General features: G+C 42.9%; 1 protein-coding gene across 4 annotated transcripts; it reads left to right on the plus strand.

The window, feature by feature from the left end:
- The first annotated feature begins 3,857 nt into the window (after positions 1-3,857).
- LOC138100627 (kelch-like protein 8) lies at positions 3,858-25,461 on the plus strand. 4 transcript variants are annotated; one of them, XM_068998501.1, is made up of 10 exons: positions 3,858-3,928; positions 11,387-11,692; positions 14,625-15,173; positions 17,586-17,772; positions 18,478-18,621; positions 19,795-19,906; positions 21,567-21,735; positions 22,268-22,427; positions 23,381-23,582; positions 23,974-25,461. In XM_068998501.1, exons 2-10 carry the CDS (start codon positions 11,489-11,491, stop codon positions 24,095-24,097), a joined length of 1,851 nt encoding a protein of 616 aa, XP_068854602.1. In that variant the 5' UTR covers positions 3,858-3,928; positions 11,387-11,488; the 3' UTR covers positions 24,098-25,461. The 4 variants fall into 4 exon arrangements, 3 of the variants coding, with proteins under 3 accessions (XP_068854602.1, XP_068854604.1, XP_068854603.1); XM_068998503.1 differs by lacking the exon at positions 23,974-25,461 and adding an exon at positions 22,805-22,863 and having other exon boundaries at positions 23,381-23,505; XM_068998502.1 differs by having other exon boundaries at positions 3,860-3,928; positions 11,449-11,692.
- Positions 25,462-25,578: the final 117 nt, after the last annotated feature.

Consider the following 25,578-nt stretch of genomic DNA (forward strand, 5'->3'; position numbering starts at 1 on the left):
TCTTCTCAAGTTCTTACGAACATAATATGGATCATAGGCAGACAAATACTAAAGCATGATCCTCAATACTCTAAAGGCAATTTTAGATAATGCCTGTGTTGTGCAGTGCTGAGCTACCTCAGTGCTAGCTCAAAGGCACTAAGAAAGAGATGTTTTGCATGTATGTATAGCCCCATGATTACCTGCAGCCTTGGAGCCTGGCAATGGGTATGGTTGAGCTAGTGCAGTTCTGGACTAACAGGTTTGGGAAAGGGATTGTTCTTCATTCAGCAGCTAATCCAGGATCTCTGGAAGATGTCAAGTTGTTGGAGAATGGTTAGAGGATCAGGGACATGGATTATTGATAAAGGATACAAATTAATAACAGAACTGTACAGGCAAAGGCCTGCAAGCAAAGGCCTGCATGAGAAAAAGCCTCCATGAGAAAATGCCTGCGTGAGAAACAGGCCTGGGAACAAAAAGGGAGTTTTTAGGAGGTACAGTGCTGTTCTGATAAAGATGTGCTGACCATGAGAAGGGAGGAAAAACTTTGATCTCTCAAGACAAAACATAAAGCTTGCCAGATGTAGTCTTTTATCTAACCCAATTACATAGAAGTAAGAATGCGCTTTTGTAAGTTTAAACTAATTAAAGAACTGATAAGCATGTACTTTCACACTTTATAAGTGCCTCTGTATTGCCAATAAACGAAGCTTGCTTTATCAATCACATTGATTGTCTGCATGGCTTCCCCTGCCAGAAAGTCAGCATCCAGTGACATGGTGCAAAGCTCTACTCAGTGCATGACACCTTCATGGCAAGACGTAGCTACCTGGCATTCAGTTTCTCTTTGAAGCCTCCTCAAGGAAGGTGTTGATGCTCCTTGGGTTTCCACCTTGTAGGCATATCTGTCACATACTGATGTAGCTGAGACTAGCACACAAAGCCACAGTCACTCAACACCCAAAGATCTTTTTCACCCAAGGTTATGCTTTGTCTCTGAGCTACCAGGTCATGATTTGATTCTTTGGACCAAATTAGCTTCCTTTTTTTCCCTCTGAAACAACCGAAAAAACAAAACCAAACCACATACACACAAAAATCCAGCTATTTAAGTTTTCACAGTTGGCTCTCTTTTTTTTTCTTTTGAGGATTGTTACTATCAGGGAATAGCAATATTTTTATATTTGTTGCCTTTTAGAGCAGAAGATAAAGTACTGAAATCTTACAGGTCTCTACAATTGCTAATCCAAAGAGCTACTACAGTTTTAAACTCAAGGCTTTAAGAGAATCCAGACAAATAGTTATTTTACGTTTACTAAGAGAAAGAGGTAAAGCATTTACCAGAACAGTCAAAATAGATCCCCAGGAATCCAGCCTCAAAGTCTGCCCACATTCAGGAAAAGGTAACCTCTTTCTGTCATCAGGGATTTTACCTCACCCCTATAAAGCACTGCTGTGAGGACTTAGTGGATGTAGGTATCTGAATGTATGTGAGAGCAGAACCAGCACTATGCCAAGTGCCCCAATGGCAGTAAAACCAGACAATGGCATCTTTATGGGTTGAAAGCCTGATCAAACTATGACTGAAGTCAATGGAAGCCTTTTTGGTGGTTTCCAGGGGTATTGGATGAGAGCCACAATACACTGCAAGCAGTATCACTAACTTTCAAAGCCAGAAATAAGAGCACAAAGTCATTATAACAGTAGTCTGCCCACTGACAACTCCCACCTTTTCACAGACCTTGCTGCAATCCCCAGAACTCATCTGAGGAAGCTGGCAGGTAACATTTCCTCCCTCGGCACATCTTAAGTGTCATGTTTTCATCTTGAAGAGAACTAGTCTGGGGAAGTAAAGCAGCTGCCAGGCTGGACATTGTGGATATATGATGTAGAAACTCTGAGGCCAACAGGGAATATAAGTGTACACTGTGATAGAAGAGGAGGGGAAATCCACAAAACACAAGTCTGTACAGGTCACTTTGCCCAATTCCAGCCTTTTGGAAACTGCACATGGACAGCAGCATCTCTGCCACATACATTCAGGTTAGTACCTTTCAAAAACATGGATGAATGTGGGGAGGATTGCTTGGGATTTTTATGTTCAGAAAAAAAAAAAACTAGAAAAAAGGCATTGCTGAACAGGAATTTTCTGAGATGTATTTATGCAAAACCTAAAATGTGCTGGGTTGATCACAACTAGTGCAACTTTTTGAGAAGCACATCATATAATCAAATCAGCTGTTTTCCACTGAATTTTCACCGTCTCTGACCTCTATGGAATTAATGGCACAGGGGTGTAGAATAACAACCCAAACCCATCAAACAGATATATTTGAGATAATAACAATGATCCCCATATTTTCATGGACAGTGTTCTGGCTCTTTCTCAAACAGGCCACCTCAAATAGCAGTGTTATTTAGTTCATTTTTGCCTTTAAAGACTCCTAAATAGATGTACTTCTCCTCCTAAAAACAGTGTATGTGTACTCTGTGGGAAACTGCAGACCTCCAGCCACTCTTTCTCAGATAAGCATGGATTTCTAAAACACCTTCCTGCTTTTCAGCAGAATTGTGTTGGGTTCAGGAAAAAAGGAAATCCTGGAATTATTATGCACGTCTGTAGAGGTGGACTTGCCATCCAGTGTGAATCCAGCTTTCAGCTCTGCCGTATGGAACTGGGAAATCTACTGTATGGAACTGAAATCTACTGGGCTCTTATGTGGGGCTGGGGGTAGAGGGCATTTTCACTTGGCAAGCTGTGCTTTTGTTCAAGGAAGACTCCATACTCCCCAGGGCATCCATTTCTTTCATAAGGTCTTTCTTTGGTTCTAACAGCCTGCAAAACTTTCCTGGCCAATTCTTTCCAAGTTCTGAAGTCAAGCTTTTACCAAATGGGATCAAGACTTACACTTATTATTCCACAGGCAGAGAAGGGTACTACTAACAAAGAGACTGAATCAAACCAGGGGGAAAGTGTGTATTGGGGAAATGTTTTCCTGCACTGGAGGGGGTGTATGTATCTCTCTGTGTGAGATATGTATATATAAAAAATCTACACCGTAGAGAGCAGAGCTGGTGGACAGGTGGAGAGGAAGGAGCTGGTACAGCCTCTTCCTCTCTCTGTTACATCCTTCTCTCTCTGAACTCACGGAGAGCAGTTCCTCCAAAATCTGAAGCAGGATCACTCTGATCTGTATTACAAACCGAAGAACCACAGAACATGCTGATTTGGAAGGGACGGACAAGGATCATCGAGTCCAACTCCTGGCCCTGCACAGGACATCCCCAAGAGTCACACCATGTGCCTGATAGTCCAAATGCTTCTTGAACTCTGTCGGGCTTGGTGCTCCGACCACTTCCCTGGGGAACCTGTCCAGTGCTCAAACACCCTCTGGGGGGAGAACCTTTTCCTGTTATCCAACTTAAATCTCCCGTGACACAGCTTCAGGCCGCTCCCTCGGGTCCCGTCACTGGTCAGGAGAGTGAAGAGATCAGTGCCTGCCCCTCTGCTTCCCTTCACGAAGAAGCTGTAACTGCAATGAGGTCTCCCCTCAGTTTCCTCTTTTCCAGGCTGAACAGACCAAGTGACCTCAGCCACTGCTCAGACGGCTTCCCCTCAAGAACAGGGAAGATTATTCTCGCGGAGATTGCCCTAACTGGGGGACAGGGTAATTCTCAGGAATTACTCTGCCTGCTTCTGCTTCCCACTGAAGGTCAGCCCTTCTACCCGGCAAGTACCAGCCTGGAAAGTCTATTTTCCACACACACCACTGAGCGAAGGGATGGAACCGCCTCCCCGCGGGGATCTGAGGGGGCGGGAGCGCGGGAAGCGCTGCGGGGCTCCCGCCGTGCCCCCGCCCCTCGGCGCATGCGCGCGGCGCGCCCCCTGGCGGGCGGCGGGCGTTCCGCCGGACCCGCCGCGGCGGCAGCGGCAGCAGCAGCGCAGGTGAGCGGGGCGGGCAGCGGGCGGGCACCGCGGCTCTCACCCCGGCTCTCAGCTCACACCTCCCCTGCCCCCGCAGCCGGAGGGCTGCACCCCACTCTGCGTTCTTCCCCCGCCGTCCCGCGCCCTCCTACCGCGCTCGTACCGCCATGGCGGCTCCCCCGCCCTTATGTAACGCGCCCCTTGCCCTCAGGTTCCGCTCAGGTGTCCCGGCAGCGGGCTCGGCGGGGCGGGCGGTGCCGCGGTCTTCCCCCTCCTCGCAGCACCGCCGTGGACTGCTACCCCCGGGGCACCCTGGCCAGGGCGGGACGGAGCCGCTCCCGGGAGGGCCGCGGGCCGGGCCCGGCTCCCTCCTCGGCCACGGGGATCGCCGAGATCGGAGCCAGGGAGCCGGACCGAGCGCGGGTGTGTGGTGAATTAAAGTGGAATCCGTGCAAATGGGTACCAGGGCCGGGCTGTGCTCAGAGAGCGCAGAGGCGGCACGGTGCCCGGGCTCGGCATCGGGGGGCTTGTGGTGCGGGGGCATCCACAGAGAGAACCCTGGCAGCCACGCCACTCGAGAAAGAGATAAACGTTAATTAAAAATTAACTGAGCCCGGATTCCACGCGTTTCAAGATGCTCCATGTGCAGACCACAGCCAAAGATAGTGCCTTAGTCAGCTCACTATTGGCGTTTTTTAAAAGATAACGAGTAGTCACTTAGCTTACCCCAAAACAAATATTTGTGCTAAAAAAAACCAGCAAGAAATTGCCCTTTGCTACTGGGGAGAGCCGCAGGAGTTCCTAGCCTTTCCTTCCTTCTCAAATAAATGAGAATTTAGGATGTCACAGCTCCCCCCGCCTGCTTGGCTTTCGTTCCTCCTTTGATGGGTCCCCCCTTCCCATCTCCATTCAAGGCAATTGCTTACTGGCCACTGGGAAGTAGATCTGTGTTTCCTCCTTTTCTTAAGTCATTCCTATATATCCTACACTTGTAAAAGTTACAAAACTCAGGGATACCTGGTTTTCTGTGATTTCTGTGCTGGGTGCAAAGGCTTCGGGAAGGATAATCAAGAAACAAATCACTACAGAGAAGTACCAACAACAAGTAAAATAGCTGATCAAGTGTTGGTAAACAAAACCACAACAGACATGTCACGTATGTCTTTGCTGGAAATGGAGGTTAAGCTGCAAACGGTTCAGCCACCTTCTTCAGGCAACGTGGTCTGAGGTTTTTGAGTCAGTTTGGGCTGAGTCCCCTGTAATCTCTGTGCAAATTCTTGTGCTGTGAAAAAAGCCTGACTGCGTTGTTACATGGCGAGGTTGTGCTTGGGGTTTCTGTGCAGGGTGTTCATTACCTCATTTATTTTGTTAATTGTTAGTAGGATGTCAGTAGCCTGGCATCCAGTTTTCTAGTTGGCCATTTATTTGTAAAGGCAAATGTAACCAGTGACACGAAGACAGGATCATTGTGTAATGACTGCCAGTAACTTGATGCAAGGCAGCACAGTACCACATTACCCAGTGCTTCAGTTCTTCCCCAGCAGGTTTCACCGAACAGATTTTGTAATAATCATTTCCTGCAATGGTTATAACATCTTGGGTTGTGAAGCCTTTTGTCTTGTATTCCCTCTGCCACCTCTTGATTTCAGATTTTGAAGGAGCTTGCAGCTCTGGGACAAAAGGAAGGTGATACTGCTTTATGATTTGAGCTGTTTGTCATGTGAATCTCTAAATGAGAGAATGTGATGATAGTTGGCAGCTAAGGCAGAGAGTCCTGGGAGAAAGGGACTGGTGTCTGTGTGGGAAGCATTGTTTCACTACAGTTCTGGAATGCTCTGGTGGGTACCATGCCTTGATATACACATCCAGGATACAGGAAGCTGCCAAATGACTTAGAAATAATTTTGCTCTCTGTTAATACTTCCCGGGAATGGCTGGACTAAATGCTGCTGTGGAGACTATTAAACTATTGTTATTTTTAATATGGTCCATCAGAGAAGACAATAGTGCCTCTCCTTGGTAAGGGACTGTTCTGTGTTGTCGTGATGTAGTAGGCTAGTTAAATTTTCGTATCTATCCATCAGCACTTCACTGTGCTCCCATTGCACCGATTTTCAGTGGTTTTTATTTTGTGTTCTACTTTTTGGGTCTTCCCAAGGTTACATTGCATAAATAAACCATGTCTTAGTTACCCTTGTATCTGCAAAGCAGAGTCCTACTTTGCTGTTCTGTGACTTCTGAGGGATTTTGCTGGTTGTTCTGAAGCAAAAGTAAATCAAGCATAAATAAATCATGGCATATTAGGGTTTTGTTTGTTTTTTATAATGCAAAATTGAACAAAATTGCCAACCTGTTATTCTACAAATCCCAGGAGACAGGTGGCCTTTCTGGTGTTTCATGGAAACCAGGTTTAAACCTCAGTAGAACTTCACTGAGCATTGAATCAAAGGGAGCTGGGAAGAAGCTGTCTCAAAACAGCATGAAGGGACTGCCAGGAAGAATTATTTCCAAAAAGAAATTTTATCTGATTATGCTTCTCATGCTCTACAAAACACCTTTTCTGTTGCATTTTCTAAGGAAGAGCAGTCCTCATTCACTGCTTGTGTGTCTACAGCACTGATGGGGTTTTGATTATACATATAAAAATCATTTGATTGATGATTTGGATGAGAGATGGTGCCAGCTGTACCTCTTTTACTGTTACTGAGCTACCTGTGTGACAAGTAACACAAAACCATAATGTCACTTTTTGCTGCAAAGAACCTTGGAAATGCTGAAAGGATTTTGAAACTGTATTAGTGTTGTCTAAGAAACTTTCCTATGTGTTTCTACAAAAGCAATCTTGGTGGTTTTAAACAAGCTAAACCAGTTAGGTGGGTGGATTCTGACTATTTTTCTTTGTTAAATAACTTTCTGCTGAAAAGTGCAGTAGGCTTAGGGTTGTAATACAGTGTGTAATTTGAATATTCCCATGTTTTCCAGCCTCATCTGATTTGACCTAATTAGCATGGGCATCTGAACAGTTTTGCATAAAATTTCCACATCATCCTTGATAGAATTAGTGAATGGAGAATGGGAGAGAGCTGAGGATTTTCTACACTATTTCATCTATTAATTTTTTTCCCTCCATGTTCCTTCTTGCTGATGTAGCTGTAACCAGACTGAGCAGTGAAACAGCTGCTTGCACAGTCCCTGCCAAAGCTGCTGCTTGTCTGCAGTTTGCACTGCAGCTGCCTCCTACACTTCCCACTTCTCTCCATCTGTGTCTTCCTTAGCTCTGCCAGCTGTCCTTTTTCCAAACGTTCAAGTTTTCTTAGCACAACACAAGACAACAACTGAAATTGCTCTGTTAGGTGGATTAAACTGGAGAAGATCTTGTTGCTGCCTCTGCTGTTCTGATCTTGTGGGCAGCAGTGAGAGCATTTCATTACCCACAGAGACTCACCAGGCTCTGTGTTAGACAAGTTAGTTTTACACAGCCACACGTACAAAGGCACATTTCTCATCTCCTTCGATTAAAAGGCCTTTTTGTTTTTTGAGGGAGGCTGACTGCCCTTCTCTGCACAGATCATGATGTGATTTTCGTTCATCTTTGGGGTGGGTAACTGAAATTACATACAGGATACTTGGTGAAATTTCATCTGTATCTTGATTTCTCCAGCATTTCTGCCACCTTTTTTCCAGCTTCAGTACCACTGATCATAAGGAACATTGGATTTATAGGTATCATAATACCTCTTACCTGAAGGCTGCCTAGTTTTGGTTATAAGTGGGAATTGTGGTTTTGTTAGTTTTGCATCACTGAAGTGTCTTCCTTCCACGTGTCAGAGGAAGAATAAGAATGATCCATTCTTTCTGGGACACCATCTCTCAAGGTGCTTCACAGAGGAAAGAGGCCATGTACTCCAACGTCTAGATTGGCTTGTTGGTCAGGATTCCTGGGATTTAATTTCATTATGGGGGGAAAACAGAGCAATGTTATTCATGTCCTACCACTGTCTGTTGTCTTCAATTTCTTTTTGCTTCAAAATGGAGGTAATTTTTCTCTACTGAACATAAGTACTCTGTATGACTTGAGTAATTTTACACTTAATTCAGCTGAAGATTTAGCTAGAATGTTTGAATCAAAATCACATCACTTTAGGACTGAATTGCAGCAGCTATAAGATAACCTCTTTGTGCTCTGACCTCCCATCCTTTCTTGCTTCTATAAGTGTGAGGAACAGCTAGGAGGGGATCCTCAGTCCCTTGCCTGAGGGCCAGCACTGATGACCAGAACACACTTTGGGGTCTGGAACAGCTGCACTCTTGAGAATAGCAGACATCATCAATATTTCTAAATTTTTAACTTGAGCAAGAAAATTGCTGACTGACTCTCAGCAAATGATGGTGAGCTGTAAACATGTGTGGGGTTTGTTTGGGTTTTTTATTCAGACAGCTACTTCTTCATGAAAAGTGTCAAGCAGCTGTTTACAAGGAATGATAGATGATGTTATGAATGAAGCACTTCCTTTAGTTTCCTTAGAGTCAGTCACTTACTGTAATGGTTACTTATGCTCTTAATGTTGTGAAAATATTAGACTGTATGGAGGCCAAGATGAAAAAGGGAGCACGTTATTGAAGTTCTGAATGGCTATGGCAGTGTTTTGTTCTGGAGAGGAAAGACTATGTGTGTGTGGCATTCACCCAGGACTAAATTAACCTCAAGTAGTGGGATGTTATTGTTGAATTTCTGTTGATTTGGGGAGCAAATCTGTTAATGGCTCTTCTTTCTTAGTTTGTGGAGTTGAAATATACTGACCTTCATGACTTTGTGATGTGATCTTCAGATTTCCAGAGCTTAGTATCTTGATTCAAGTGCTACTAAAATTAATTTCTTCTTCATTTAAAATCTGAGAACAGAAAAGGCCTATGGCTAAACATGAGTCCAAGCCAGTATTTTCTCCAAATGACACAAGGCTACAGCTGGTACTTCCCATAGCAGATGATGATTTGTTTGAAGACTCAAATTGTGAGATGCTGTAATTAAGAGCACTAGAGGATTTGGGGATAGGTGTCTAAAAAGATTTGCATGACCGAGGTGTATGACAGAAACAAGATGCTCCTGAATTGGTGACTTGGGGGAAGAATAAAAATCTAAGATACCTGTCACAAAGTCTCATCAAAAGAAAGCTGAAGTATGTCAGTCTACTGCTATCTGAATATTTCTGAAGGTTATGTTACACCTTAAATTTTTAACAAGGTGCAGAACCTTCTCTTTACCTGAGGAACAGTAGCTGACTGCTCTCATGTTCCCATACCCATATTTGATATCACAGTACTGGGCACTCCCTCATACATGGTTTTCTTATCTATGGCTGTGTGCCTGAGTAATGCCATTGGTTTCCTCTGGTATCATTTCTAGTTTCTTCCCCTACAATATCAAGTGTGTACTTAGTATGTATCAAATATATAAATCCAAGTATGCACTCAACTTCTTTTCTTACAGGCAAGAGCTCAGAGCATCTCTGAGACCATTATTTGCTATGAACATGAGATACGGATGAAAAACATTGCTTAAAATCAGTTATGTTTGGCTTTTGTATTATTGCTTAGTTCATTTATAGCGTAAAAAATTCACCCCAACAGCAGCACTGATTTCTTCATAAGACTCATGGGTTTTATGTTGGTGTTTACAATGGCATACCCAGAACAGGTAAAATGCACACCATCAGCATTTTTTACCTTGAGACACAGAATAGATGAGGAAAGTATGTGTGCAGCTGCAGTTAAAGCATGAGGATAAATGTAGCTTATGTGTCAGATGGAAAAACCTTATGGCTTGGGAGCTGTATACTCTAATTTAGCAGTCAGTGTCAGTTCTGTCTGAAAGCAGTGTTTCTGCTCACTGTAGCAATGGTTAGGTGTGAGTAACCAGGACGTGGTGAAGCCAGAGTGTCAAAGACCAAAATAAGCATGAGTTCCCTACAAGTGTGGGCTAGAGATGCTATATCTTACCTCCATTATCATGTGAATGAATAACACATGATGCCTTTCAACATCCTTGTACAGCACTTCAACTACAGTCTTTTCCCTTTCATTTGTTCACGCTAATTTTTATAACCTCAAGAGATTGTGTCTGAAGCTCTGTGTCAGCTTCAGATCTCAGTGCTAATAGTGACTTCTTTGAAGGGCACATTAAACATGAGTACCAGTCATGGAGGATTAATTTGAGAAACATAATATCCTAATGAACTATATATGTATATATATACACACAATATATATATAAGATATAGAAAAATATCTTAGTAATTTGTCAAATCTGGCATAATGCAGCTAGGTTTTCAGCAGAAAAAGGTATTCATTGCTATAAACTATATAAAGATCCTGTGACACATAACATTTTTGAGGTACTCTGTAGTTTTGGAAGAAGTAAGATCTTTCTCTTACTTATCTTTTAAAGGAAGAATACTTATCTTGCTTAAAGCACCACACAGGCAGATATTCCAGGCATGTTTGATCCCACTTTAACCTGCCTGGCCTGGTGCAGCCACCAGCTCTGTCACCACACAGGACATGGAGCTGGCAGCAACCCTGTGACCTACAGCAGGAACGAGTATGGTCGCCTCAGGTCACTTCCTGCTTTTTCTCTGGTACTGATGCAGGAAGAGTTGTAGATTTAATAAGAGGCATGGACACTTTCAAAATCTCCCAAAGGAAAATCAGTTCTGCTCCCAGACATATGACTTAAATTTTTATTGCAGAAGAACTTTTTGTTCTTTTGGTCAGTCCACTTCCTCCAACACCGGTGTCCATGAGCAGAAATCACTGAACTACAGCAATCATCAACTCTTAGCATAGAATGAAGAATGAATGCATCATAAATTGACTAAAAAGGCATGAAACCAAACGTAGTCAGTGTAAGAGGAACATGCTTCTCAATATACTCTGGAGTACCTTCCAGCACTTAAAGGGGGCTTATTACAGGAAGAGTGACTTTACACAGGCAGGTGGTCGCAGGGCAAATGGGAACAGTTCCAGTGAAAAGAGGAGAGGTTTAGGTTAGATGTTAGGAGGAAGTTCTTCTCAGTGAGGGTGGCGGGACGCTGGAAGAAGTTGCCCAGAGAAGCTGCAGATGCCCCATCCCTGCAAGTGTTCAAGGCCAGGCTGGGTGGGGCTCTGAGCAACCTGGTCTAGTGGAAGGCTGGAACTATATAATCTTTAAGGTCCTTTCCAACCCAAACCATTCTATGATTCTATTCTATCTATTTGCTTTTTCTTTTTCATGTCCTTTTCAAGAAGTGTGGACAACAAGTTGGTAAATAATGTCTTTTCCTAAAGGTACTTACATAAGATTCAAGTGGGTCTTTTATTTTTGTCCCTTCTGCTCTCACCTTCCCCAGGTAAGACCATAGGCAGTAATATAACGAAATCAAAGTGTTATGTACTAGCATTACCTAATGTCTAATTTTCTTTTTTGTGTGTATTTTTAAACAGGAAGATGAACAGAACTGAATTTTAGTACCTAGCTCCTGATGGGCTGGATTTTATCTTGGCAGGAGTTTTTGAAGATTGATGCAGTGAGAGAAGAAGCAGCCAATGGCTTCAGAATCCATGGTCCCTGAGCAGGCAAAACAACATCTGATGAAAGGAAAAAGGCGGCAGCAGCAGCAAGCTCGGTCTTCCAACAGTGATGGGGATGACGATGTCTTCGTGTTTGAGGCAAATGAGGCTTGGAGGGATTTTCACAGCTCTCTTCTTCACTTCTTTGAAGCTGGAGAGCTCTGTGATGTTACATTAAAGGTGATACTTGTCACACATCCATTGCATGTAGCAGTCTGAAGATTAAGTTGCAAATAAGTGTGTTGGGAAGTGGCTGTGAATATTGGCAGGGATATGGAAGCCACAGAATCCCTCTTGGATCTGAGGCATCTCTAGAGATGCTCATATTTTTCTCCTTATTTAGGAAGTTTACAGCTGAAATTTAAACACTTAAGATATTGACAATCTGAGAGAGGAAGTACATGATTTTGGCCTCATCCATCTTTCCTTCTAAGCAAGTTTCCACAGTTGGTCAGTAATTACTGTGCAATTCTGGCTCCTTGTAGCCTCTTTGTTCTCAATGCATTTTCATCCCTAATTTTACCTCAATTTCTGCATTTTGTGTTGTTTTGCTAGATTCTTTTCAGCAAACAGGATTTCTGGAACAAATCTATCTTCCAGCATTCTTCAAAGAAAGAAAAAAAAAAACAACCCAGACAGTTGTGTTCTATAGCTGATCAAAGAGTAAAGGAGGAGAGGGAGGAAGGAAATTTTATGATTCTTGCATAGCATTGCTTCAATGCATTGTTTTAAACTCAGCTGTATATTACTTATATCCTGATCACAATAAGTTTGTATCTAGCATGCACAGAAGTGGGTGACAGCACCTCTAAATATTAAGTATTGCTTAGCTAAACAGCTTACTAGTGCAAGATAGTTGCTTAAGGAATAATGATGAAGCACAGTTCCTAAACCAAGAACAAATGACAGATGCCTTTAGGAGAAGTTGTTAGCCTGCCACTTTGACTGTTAGATATGAACAGGGAAGATTCCTGACAGATGTATATCCCTGGTGTTACAAACTCTCCTCATCCCTTTTCTTGTTGACCTCATTCTTACCTTCCTTCCTTTCCAGTTACCCTTGCAAAAAAAAGGCAGACAGTCTTATTTTATAAACATAGTCAAATGTATACTCCTGCTAGGGAAACTTGCCTTGGAAAAAACACTTTACTGGAGCTGCAGTTTAACTTTCCCTAAGTTAGGCTTGTATGAATGTTCATTTGTATGATCTGTGTGGAGCTGCTTTGGTAATTTAAGAATATTAGATGACATGACTTGGCTTTCAGTGAAGGCTGGAGCAACCTGTGGAAATCTTATTGTATGGCTTCCTAAATCAGGGATTTCCAAGTGACTGGTAACTATGTACTTGAATTACAGTTTTCATGGGGGCTTGATTTTTCTTCCTGTAGTGCTCGGGCCTCACTCAGGTTTTAAGAATAATCAGATCTCTACTGAACTTTTTGCTTTTGTGTGTGACTGTGATAGTGAGCAATTCTGGCATTGCTGTTGTCAGACTGATTATTGTTTTAACTGCTGGCTCTTAAAATAGGATTGTTAGTAACTGGAGGGGAACTCTGATTTCAAAATACCAAGAATATGCTAGATAACTTGTGGAAGGTCCCTGCCTATGTTAGAGGGTGGAACAAGATGACCTTTAAGGTCCCTTCCAACCCAAACCATTCTGTGATTTAAAATTAAGCAGATTTGGGTAACATAGTAAAGCCACTTAATTCAAAGGAAGGTTTAGTTAGAGAGTGGGATGATGGGCAGAATAAAAGTGTCTGAAGGTAAGAATGGCCTGGGAGCTTTACGTAGCAGACCACTGGTAGCATTTTTTTGTATCAGTACTGTAGTTAGTTGGTTGGAGTGCTGGTAACAGTAATAAGCTGTGGGAACACACAGGGAGACTCCCTCTGGAATTAATTTAAAATTCTGGAATTTCACCTACTCTCCTGCTGCTGTCATACGAACAGTCTTAGGAGGCTGTTAGAAGGCAGAGAGTGGCAGATGAATACCATCTGCTTTTCTCCTGTTGGTTTGCTTTTTGTTCATTTGGTAGGTCTGAATTGTTCCTTCTGGGGTGATCTGATGTAATCACACTGAAGCATCCATCTTTTCCTCTTTTTTAATCTGCATACTCTTGCTTGTGTGTTTGCTTTCTGTACTCAACTCGCTGCTCACCAGGTAGGTTACACTTGTGTTGATCATACTCTTTAAAAAGGTAGAGCAATTGTGTATTGAATCAGAGCTAGAAAAAACTCCAAAATATCCTTTATAATTTAGTATCTTTTTTTAAGTGCACAACAGCTCTCTGTAACACCTTCATCTGAAAATGAACATGTTGTTTGAGTCGGTCAGGGAAACTGGTTTCTTAAGTCAGCCATCCCTTTATGTTAGTGCAGACTGCAAAGTGACAAAGGCTGTAAGAAAGCACTCCTGGAACACAAATAGCAGTGGATTGTTCATTTACCTTCAATATTTAGATTATTTTTTAATGTAATGGAGTTCTAGAATTTTGTATGTGAAAAGCTTATTTTACATTTTCTGCTCAGAATTTTGAGAAATACCTTCTCTTTATGGGGAATACACTGTCTTTTGTGGCTAAACATTCTAAAAATACTGAAGTGATTGGTAACTTTTAATAACCCCTGAAATAGCTGTTATTCCTATGTTTTTACATAAATTTGCTTCTATAAACATCAGTTCCTTGACAGTAATGGAAGTCCAGAAGTCTAAATTAAGTAGTCTAAAAATGTCACTTTCTAATTTTCCCGCCCTTAAAATCTCTGAGTGTATATAAAACAAGTGTCTCCTGTCTACAAGGTGCATCTAGAATATTTCTACAGAGGCTTCATAAGCCTTTTAAAGAAAGTCAGGTTCAGTGCATCAGTGCTTTTGCTTCCTTGTGTTACGGCTTTGCTCTCCTCTGATCGCCAAGTTACAGCTTAGAATTCCTTGGGATACATGGATGTAGTGTCAGAATTCCAAGGCAAATGGGGTTAATTTGTGTGGACAAAGTACAGACGAAACACATCGAATCTAGAATTCTATTCCAGCTTCACTGCTCCTCCTTTCACAGCCAAAACCGACATTCCAGTAAAACATCAGAGGTTTTTTGTTCTTTTCTTTTCAGGTTGGTTCAAAGCTAATCTCCTGCCACAAACTGGTGCTAGCTTGTGTTATTCCATACTTCCGAGCCATGTTTCTTTCGGAAATGGCTGAAGCCAAGCAGAAGCTGATCGAGATCAGGGACTTTGACGGTGATGCCATCGAGGACCTGGTGAAGTTCGCGTACTCCTCGCGGCTCACGCTGACAGTGGATAACGTCCAGCCACTCCTGTACGCTGCCTGCATCCTGCAGGTGGAACTGGTGGCAAAGGCCTGCTGTGAATACATGAAGCTGCACTTCCACCCCTCCAACTGCCTGGCAGTCAGGGCGTTCGCTGAGAGCCACAACCGCATCGACCTGATGGACATGGCTGATCAGTTTGCTTGTGAACATTTTACAGAAGTGATGGAGTGCGAGGACTTTGTCAGTGTGTCACCACAGCACCTCCATAAACTCCTGTCCTCCAGTGACCTGAATATTGAAAATGAAAAGCAAGTTTACAATGCTGCTATCAAGTGGCTGCTGGCCAATCCACAGCATCACGCTATGTGGCTGGATGAGATCCTTGCACAGGTAGGGCACACAGAGGCACCAAGTGCCTGTCTCATCGCTGGTTTGGTTGTGTAATCAATCAGCTCTTTGTACGTGGGTAGGTCTCCAGCTGAAAATGTTCATAGCTTTTGGTGCCTCGTCCAGTTCACGGTTGGGAGTTGACAGTGTAAGCAAGTTAAGATTTCTTAAATATCAGGGAGAAGTGATATTCTCCTGTTTCTGTAGAGAGAAGGGTACTCACTTTATACATGGCTGGGAGGTGGGGGACCAACAAAAAGCTACATCTGCGCTTGAGCAGAAACGTTTTATATTGACATAAAATAGAAAATAAAGCCATCACTTCACTTGGCTTGCCACTCATACAGCCTAATATGCTCACTGCCCTTGCTGTTACGTATTTGTACTTCAGAATGGAGGCAAAACTGCTGAGTTTTCTTACATGGCTAGGAAAGGAAACTAACAGAGATGTGTCACATCAAGTTGTGCTACTTCTAGAATATTTCATGTATTTCGTTAACGAAAGAGCAAGATGTGTTAGCCCTAGTAGGCTATGAAACATGACAGACTTTTTAATGCTCACTAGACTACCACAGTAGGAGCCAAAAGGAGTTGGCAGTTTAATTGTCTAGACCTGATGCAAGCTCACTGCTTCTGAAAGAAAACACATACAGGTATCAAAAGGTCATTCAGCTGGACTTACTTGAACACCCATCGGACTTCCTCCTGTCAAAGCATTAGCTGCTTCACTTACTCAAGCTCCCTGTGTGCTGGGTATGGGGGTTTAAATACAGTATTTGTGAGAGAATACGTGTGGAGAACCTGTACTGGGAAGGATTTGCATGCCATGTGCTGCAAAACATGCCATGTGTCTTAGCAGGTAGGATTGGCTGTGCAGTTTTAGTTGTCACTGAACTCCAACTTGATTATTTTGCATTTGGCTGAATTGATAACGTTGGCATTATGTGAGTAAGGAGAGGTCCACTAAAATGCTGCTGTCATTGTCTTCATGAATCATTTTTTACGTTTCCTAGGAAAAGGTCACCATGGTTTATTAGCTGTCTTCCAAAAACTTTCAGTTTCATCTAGACTAGCATGAGGTTTTTGGTACAAAAACCCCTTCTTTCTTACACTATGCTTAAACTTACAAGCAATATAATTAGAGATTTAAGAAAGAAAAGTTATATTTATTGCCCAGTTGTGCTAGTAGATGAGATTAACAGTTTTATTCTATTGATGGAAACCAGAGTCTAGATTCAAGCAATGAAAAAGTAAACCCCTTCCTATAAATATGGGTTATTTGCCAGAGCATAGGGAGTCATCAGTTGACTTGGACATTACTGCTAGCTGAAAACATGCCTGGGCTTCTAGGCAGTGATTATCCGTGTCATAATCAGCCTTACGGGTTTTACTCCCATAATGAGGTTCTGAGTCTGTCTGCCTGGAGTTCTTACCACATCACTAACCTCAGGAGCCTGTCAGCAGGGCTGCAGTGGTGCTTTAAAGTAGCCTCAAATAAGCTGGGACAAAATAAAGGAAGAAGTGGGACTGAAAGCAAGGAGGCAAGGAAGAACAGGTAGAGGCACATGCTTGCTTCAATACAGGGATGCTTGTCAGTGCTGTAACAGGCCCATCCTGCTGCTCTGAGAAGCACTGGAGCTACTGGACTTCTTCGCCATTGCTGTTGAGCCAACTGAGAGCTGCTTGACAGCGTTGACTCCAACCCTTAAGAAGTCAGGTGGATTGCTTCAGTTCCCCCCACTAATATTTGTCCCACCTTTGCCTCTGATTGTACTTCATATTCTGCACTGTTTGTCTTACAAAGAAGAATGAAAGGTTTGCTGAAATAAATGGCAGGAAGGATTTTGAGAAGGAAACAATTAACTCCCAACATGTATTTTTTTTTTAATCTTGAAGTCTGTGGAGTCTGCCTTAGAGAAAGGTGTTACTGCACTAGCAATACCTCCTTCATAGACACTTAGTTCATGGTGACAGTGTTTGCTTTTTGACTTGCCACCCAAAGAAAATGAACCATTCTAGCACAAGCCCTCTTAGAGTGGCATAGCAGTGAGCTGAAAATTCATACCCAACAGCACACTAACCTGATAAAGCCCTGGTAAAGCCACGGGTGCTGCCTGCATCATGCTGGGCAGGTGCAGGTGCAGCACAGGCAGCAGCTCATCTTCCTCAGCATGGCCTGGGCCAAGGGACACTTCTCCTCTGTGGCCGAAATGCAAATGGTTGTAGCAAACATTATCACTAAAAAGAACTGTTCATATCACTGTTGTCTGGAGCAACTCTGAGAGCTGCTCTCCTTATTGAAGAGCATGGGGCTGCCAGCTGGCTCCGGAGCTGCCAGCTGGTGCGTGTGCAGCAGTGCTTGGTGACACTCAGCAGTTCAGCCACTTTCTCCAACTGTGTTCATTTCTGTGTCAGGTACGGCTGCCTCTCTTGCCCGTTTGTTTCCTTATGGGTGTTGTGGCAAAGGAAGAGATTGTCAAGCAGAATCTAAAATGTAGGGATTTGCTGGATGAAGCAAGAAACTACCACCTTCACCTGAGCAGCAGGGCAGTGCCTGACTTTGAGTACTCCATTCGCACAACACCAAGGAAGCAGACTGCTGGTAATTAAATGTGTGTCTGGTTACCCAGTAGGGAGTGGTGTGAAGAAAAGGCAGCACATCTGTGCAGGTGTCTTGATAGCAAGCAGGTATAGCTTGGTATCGAGGGTTGTTCATGACTTAATGCAAAATTGGGAAAGCCATTATGTACCTCTCTGGTATTTAGGTAATGTGCTGCATTTTCCTAGCAGAGCTTTAGCAGTCATTTTCTTTCTTTAAAGCATTAATAATTTATCCTGATTGGCTCTATCTGTATTAAAGCCAGAGCTGTTAAGTATGTTATGACCAGGCAATCTGTTCAAAGCTGTACTGAAAACAGTGGACAGTTCTCTTTCAGTGTTGAAGGCTGAGCTAACTTTTAAAGTCTTTGACTAACCTACACCAAAAGTGAGTGATGAATATTAGACTGCAAATCATAATTTCTCCATCATTGTATTTAACAAACAATGGATTTACCTCCTTAAGCCAAATCACAAAAAGCATATTTAAAATATGCATTGTTTTTACGAGAGCCTAGATAGCTAATTGCCATAGCAGCATGTCAAGCAAAGGCCAAAATCCAGTATCCAGTTATAAAGGGCAGTGACTGTGCTCCTTGAAGTGAAATAAAATTTGCCCCGAGCTACATAATTTTCAGTTGCTCTGCTATACAGCTGTTTTTCCCCATCCTCCTGCTAGTTCTCTGGAAACCTGATTTGTGTTCTCCAGGTGTGCTGTTCTGTGTCGGTGGCAGAGGTGGATCGGGTGACCCCTTCCGCAGCATCGAGTGTTACTCTATCAGTAAGAACAACTGGTTCTTCGGCCCTGAAATGAACAGCAGGAGGAGGCACGTGGGTGTGATCTCCGTGGGAGGTCAGTAACCCTATTCAAGCAACCCCAGGCAAAAGGCACTTGTTTGCTCCTTCTGCTGAATTGGTACTTTCACTAGCTGTACAAGTAGTAAACAAATTGCTTAATTGTTGGATAGTCTTCAATTTAGTAAAGCTTCTCCCTCTTGAAGGAGTGTTTGGTCCTGAGCCAGTGTGAGACTGTGTTTATGGAAAAGACATTACTGGGAACTGACAGAGTTGGGCTGTTTCAGACTTGGGAAGGGGGAAGGCTCCATGCAGACCTTATTGTGGCCTTTCAGTACTTAAAGGGAGCTTACCAGAAAGATGAGGACAGGCTTTTTAGTAGGGCCTGTTGTAACAGGACAAGAGGTAATGGCTTTAAACTAAAAGAGGGTAGATTTAGACTAGATATCAAGCAGAAGTTTTTACAGTGAGGTTGGTGAAAACCTGGAACAGGTTGCCCAGAGGGGTGGTAAATGTCACATCTCTGGAAGCGTTCAAGGTCAGACTGGATGGTGCTCTGAGCAACCTGAAAATGAAAATGCCCCTGCTTATTGCAGAGGGGCTGGACTAGATGAACTTTAAAGGTTCCTCCCAGCCCAGCTGAACTGTATATAGCCTCTTGCCTTAAATAGGTGATTTACTTTTTAAAAATCCATTTATAAAGAAACAGCCTTACACAGCAGTCACCCAGAATTTTCTAGTGCTCATACTGGCTCCCTTCTTTATCCATACTGGAAAGTTACTAAGACCATAACTCTTCCAAGAGCAGACCTAGCTTTATTTTTGGGTCTCCATCTTGTGAAAACAGGTCTGTGCAGTCCAGAGCAGCTTCGCACCAATAATACAGCTTTCCCTTGTACATGGTAGCCTCTCTGTTGCTGCAGCAGAACAGAGATAATTTTTCTCCATAGAAAATCTGAAGAGACTGGTACATGTGTCCAAACTGATTTGACCTGCAGTACTTAAATTAGGGGAAGATTTTTTTGTCTACATAATCTCAAGCTTTGTGTAAAAGTCCACACTAGAACAGATTCCTGGTTGAGTACAGCATATAAAACTCTGATATTGAAAACATTCTAAAACTTTTACCTGTGTTTGACCTCTTTGTCTCCACATAGGCAGGGATGTTATATAAATGAAAACTAAAATGTTGCCAAGCAATCTCTGTATCAAAAGATGTCTGTGTGTTCAGGTAAAGTCTACGCAGTAGGTGGACATGATGGAAATGAACACTTAGGAAGCATGGAAGTCTTTGATCCTCTCACAAACAAGTGGATGATGAAGGCATCAATGAACACAAAGAGGTATACATATGTCTCACGCTCCAAGTCCTAGTCTGTGATGTGCCATTTCTTGCCGATGCTGAAAAACATCCTGCCTGTTCTGCCTTTTTTGGGTGTTTTCAAACTGTTCTATTTCTAGGATTTCCCCCCCCCCATTTTGGAGCTTTATGCTATAAATAGATTACCCTTTTGTTCTTTTTTTTTTTTTGGAGGAGCTGGCTTCTGGAGCAGGGACCTCTTCTACTCCAGCTATGTGCTTGCATTCTGGCATCTAGGGCCTGTCTGCTATGCCCAGTAAACAGCTTGGAACTGATGAACTGGTTCTGTGGGTTTTTTGCTCTTTTTAAGAATGAGCAAAATAACTGCCAGCATAACATGAAAAGTGAAATACTTCATAGTGAAAATAAAAAAAGTGAAATACTACACCAGGAAACAAATAGCTGCCTATGTTTTTCACACAAAAGTCCAGAAGTACTCAATATGAAAGTCAGATTGAGGACTTTTCTTGCCTTGACATTTAAGATTCTTTTAAGGAGTTACTGGACTCAAAGGTCTGTAATTTTTTGTTTCTGCTGTTATTTAAATCAGTATCCTTAATTCTGCATTCCATTTTGTTATTTGTTTTTTTGAAAAGCATCACCCACAAGTAGGAGTGAAATATTAAGTATGGCTAAGTCCTAAAGCTATTTGTAGCTGTCACCTAATTAAAGTAGAAGACCCACACTCTGGAAGTGGCTTGCTCTGCTTCCTCCCTCTTGCCACCACCCTGGGGCATAATCTCAGCAACAATCAGCCCTAGGTTTTTGTGGCATTACTGAGTACCCGGGTAAATGGAAGGGTTGCTGTGCCTTGGCTACCTCCCAGCTCCACTCCTCCCATTCATGGAGGCATTGGAACACTTAGTAGAGAAAACAACTGCCACCATTAAGTGGTGTCTGTGTTATCTGCTGAGGCAATTTAAGATAAGCCCAAGATCTTGCCACACTGTTTGTTCTGTAGAAAGATTGTGCCTCCCTTGCTCCTGCCTCCTCTTTAATGAGACAAGAATATTGTCAATGACATGGTAGATCACCTCTCTTGGTAGTTAAAGCAGAAACTTAATGCTCATATTCTAGACCATACTTTCAATTTTATAGTACTGATTGTACTCTCATATTGGTAGATATAGTACAAGCAAGTCTGACAACCATTTTAACACTTAATAAAAATACACCAGAATGGAAGAAATTGCAATTAAATCTTGCTAGAGTTCAGCTATTTATTATCCAGCACAGGTTTGTCTTTTAATATGTATTAGTATCACCCCCAGTCATTCTCAAATGGTAGCAGCCAGCTATACCAACAAAGTTAAAACCAGCAGGTTTTGGTTCATCACCAGATTCAGTAAAAGAAAATAGGAGGCATAAAAGTTCAGTACTGAGATAGAGAAATCATACCTAAGACATTGTCACATATCCAGATATGTCAGCAGAGGACTTGGCCTTAGAGTTGACATTCAGTCAAAATGACATGGGTGTGCAGAGAGCCAGCCACATGATTTACTATAAACGTCACTTTTAAAATTTGCATTACTCTTTCCCCCCTAGTTTGAAAGAGGCACCATTCATGTACCATTGCATTTGCTGTGTGGCTCCCTCTGGTTAAGGATTTGCACTGAGGTGTTGGTGCTGTGTTTCCCTAGGAGAGGCATCGCCCTGGCGTCCCTGGGTGGCCCCATTTACGCCATCGGGGGGCTGGATGACAACACGTGCTTCAGCGACGTGGAGCGCTACGACATCGACTCGGATCGCTGGAGCACCGTGGCCTCCATGAACACTCCCCGGGGCGGCGTTGGCTCCGTAGCCCTGGTGGTGAGTCACTGCTTCCTCCCAGGCTGTGGCCAGCTGGGGAACCCACCTGCTTTTCGGAGCTGCTTTCACAAGGCAGAACACAAGGTCTTGAACAAAATGCAGCTGGTGGGTCTGAGCGCCTCTGGTCATCAAAACCCTGTGCAAAAAGTAGGGATATTTAGGATAATACTCATATCAAATTGAACTGTTTCAACAGTGTTTGAGATACTGGGAGGAATACCCTTCTAATGACATGTATAGTGCTTCCTGTCTCACTCAGCAGCTTGGTTTGTCATGGTCACTGTGTTCAAAAGTACCAAATGCATGCTGTACTTTAATCCCTTTATTCTCTGAAAAAGAGCTGCAACACTACGTAACAGTTTCACTTCTTTTAATTGCAAGAGATAGCATTTATGTTCGATAATTACATCTGTTGTTGGAATTCTTAAATAAAAGTGGATATACCACATTTTCCTATAATTTTAACGCTGCTTATGAAAAGCTGAGTAAAGGCAACTACATCACAAATAATCTTTGTGCAACTGTTTTCCAGAACCATGTTTATGCTGTGGGTGGCAATGATGGTGTAGCATCTCTTTCCAGTGTGGAGAAATACGATCCCCACTTGGATAAGTGGATAGAAGTGAAAGAGATGGGTCAGCGAAGGGCTGGGAACGGTGTCAGTGAGCTCCATGGCTGCTTGTATGTTGTGGGTGAGTAGGGATGTGGCATTTTATAGTGCTGCTGCTGCCAAGTGCTGGCCTTTGGAAGAGGCTGTTGTTGCTAGAGGAACCGGGAACAGATAGAGCTGACCTGTACTTGGTGTTCTTGGGCAGGAGAAGAAAGCAGGCACAACCAGGGCACGCTTAAACGAAGGTACGTTAGCAAGGAAATGAAAAGCAGCTCCTAACCCACATTTCAGGAGGGCTGATCTGTTAAGGGCAATATGTCCGTATTAGAAAATCCTCCCAAGATTCACTACTCTTGAGTTTCCTTTTAGCAAACTATTCTTAAATTAACATGCTTTCAAAGCACTCGAGTTGTGTTCTGAGTGTAGACAACAGTAGCTTTTTTTGCACTTATTCCACAGCTTCTTGTCTTGTGTGCTACCTTGTATTTACCTGCTTTCCTGAGAGAGGAAGATGCCAGGTAGGTGTGCCATAGTGATAGTTAAAAAGCTCTAAGTGCTAAATAGGTTTCAAAAAAAATGCTCCTCTGACAGCTTCCCCAGCAAGGGGAATGCATCACTGAGTCTTACATGAGGATTTCTTTTTCCCTACTCATATATTTGCCAATGCTGTAATTTGAGAATGCTGTTAGAGTATGTTTTGCATAAAGTAAAATAAGTTCACGATTGAGACCATCCTTTTGCTGGTGTTAGGTTTCTTTCTCTTCCAAATGGGAAGCTGTTTCATTATAAGTATGATGAATTCAAGGAGAAAAATAATAAAATTAGAATCCTTGCAACTTGAGTAGAATAAAACTGTCACTCTGAGTGATGCTTGTGCAGTGAGAGGAGGGAGAGCTGTTAGGGTAATTTTTAGGAGCATGTAAAGTTCCAGTAAAGAGAGAGCTGGACAGGACCCCCTGAATGCTGAGAATGCCAGTCTTGGATATTCCCTGCACCAGAAGTGCCAAAAGCTGACCCTGTGATGGTTGTTTGCAGGTGGCTTTGATGACAACTCGCCCCTGAGTTCGGTGGAGCGGTTTGACCCACGCTGTAACAAATGGGAATATGTGGCAGAGCTTACAACTCCGAGGGGTGGTGTTGGCATAGCGACACTGATGGGGAAAATTTTTGCAGTTGGAGGTCATAATGGCAACGTGTACCTGAACACAGTGGAAGCATTTGATCCCATAGTGAACAGGTAATTTCAAATGTTTTGCTTGGCTTAATAAGACAAGGAAATCTGCCTGTATGAAAACACCAGCATAGAAACAGTGTGCAGGAGGAGTCTAGCTGTTGTTTCCTGGTAATAATTGAATAATATCCATAACTATCAATGCAGGACTGCTGCTTATATCACTAGGGCAGTCTTCTAAATATTTAAGCACCTCCTCCTCTGCTCCTCTCTATCCCTTGTCCTCACCCTTTCATTCAGTAACATTCTCCTGCTTGTTTCAATCTGATTTTGCACTAAGTGGGGTGCGTTTTTGTGCAGAGTGAACAGCTAGGCAGTGTAACAGAATTTCAGGCACGGAAAATACTTCCAGGTTGCTCAGAAAGGGCAGGAACTTAACTTTCCTTTTTTGCCGTAGGTGGGAACTCGTGGGCTCAGTGTCGCACTGCAGGGCAGGGGCAGGTGTGGCCGTGTGCTCCTGTCTCAGCAGCCAGATCCGGGATGTGGGCCAAGGGTCCAGCAATGTTGTGGACTGCATGTGAGCTCTGCTGCCTCCACCAAATTCCAAAGGAATGCTACTAGGGAGGCACTGTGCAGCTTTTAAACACTGGGTTTTGTATGGTAGGTTAAGGAATAAATCAAATACATTTTCTTTGTGAAAATGGTATCTTCTGCAACTGTAAAGCTTTTGGTGGCTTTCTGTCAGTAGTGATACACAAAAGCCTGTGAAAACATGGAATAAAAGTGTGACTCACAGGAACAAACCTGCCAAGAACTGCAATCATCCCATTTCTGAGAAGCTATAATTTCAGAATCATTTGAGGCAGCTATTGCAGGGACTCAGTATTGAACTGTAAATCAATCAGGCATGTGGTGAGGAGCGCTGCAGCAGCTCCTGCTGCTGAGCTTCCCCCAACAGCCCTGCTGCATGTTCTCTGGAGAGCTCGAGTGCCATTTCATATAACTTGTTTTCTGGAATGGAGTCTTAAACGTTTCCCAGTTGTACAAGACCTTTGGAACAGAAGGTGTCTCAAGTTTTAGAAGGTAACGACATCCCTGATGCACACGGAGATAGCTGAGGCAGAGAAGTTCACTGCTCACCTCCCAAGGGAATGCTGACAGCAGTGGAAATTGCAGGGATTCAGTCTGAAAACTGTCTTAAAAAGTACTTTCTTGAGCTAATAAACTTGTTAAAAGCTGGAAAGATTCTTGATCTGAGTTTAGCCACTGGAATACTGGGATTCTCTAGTCTTCAGTAAAATCTGTAGTTACTACCCTCTTCTCCAAAGGAGTGTTTCTGTTGAGAGATCGTTCCTGAATTTGTCCTACTTTGAGATGGTACTGTGTGAAAATGTAGGCTTCAGTGGTGTTTGAATCACCATTTTTATACAAAATGGAAATGCATAATAAAATTTGTGGTATTCTGTAAAACTTTTAAGTGCAACTCTAGAAGACATGACTGATTTCAGTATCCAGTAGCAGCTCTGGTAACATTCTCAAGGTTGGCTCTTTTAAGGGAGCAGATAAAAGGGAGCAAAACCTTAAATGAACCAAAGAGAGTCAGCAGAAAGATAATTGGTAATAAACCAGTACTTCCATCAAAAATTGAGACAGCAACATGACAGCCCTGCATCACCTTGAACAGACCAAGTGACAATCCTTTGTGACCAAAGTTTCACAGTTACCAAGTCGTTCCAAATGCCCAGGGAGAGCAGCAAATTTCTCTGCATTCAGAACCAGGAGAGGCAGGACAGCAGGAGCAAGGCACAGTTGTATTTTTCTGCCGAGTTACCATCATTTAGCTTCCCTGCCCGAAATGGCTTTGCACTTTGGTAGCACCCAGGAACAAAGTGAACGGTACTGTAAATAATGAAACACTGCAATAAAACATTTGTACTTCAAAGCACCTTGTTTATTGTGTGTCTGGAGCTTGCTGGTGCTGGGAAACATTACAACACTGAGTATTTTTTGGTTTCTGCAGTGTGTATTTCTCAACAGGAAGCTTCTGTTGGCAGAGAGAATC

This window comes from Aphelocoma coerulescens, unplaced genomic scaffold (assembly GCF_041296385.1).
Source record: "Aphelocoma coerulescens isolate FSJ_1873_10779 unplaced genomic scaffold, UR_Acoe_1.0 HiC_scaffold_121, whole genome shotgun sequence".
NCBI lineage: Eukaryota > Metazoa > Chordata > Aves > Passeriformes > Corvidae > Aphelocoma > Aphelocoma coerulescens.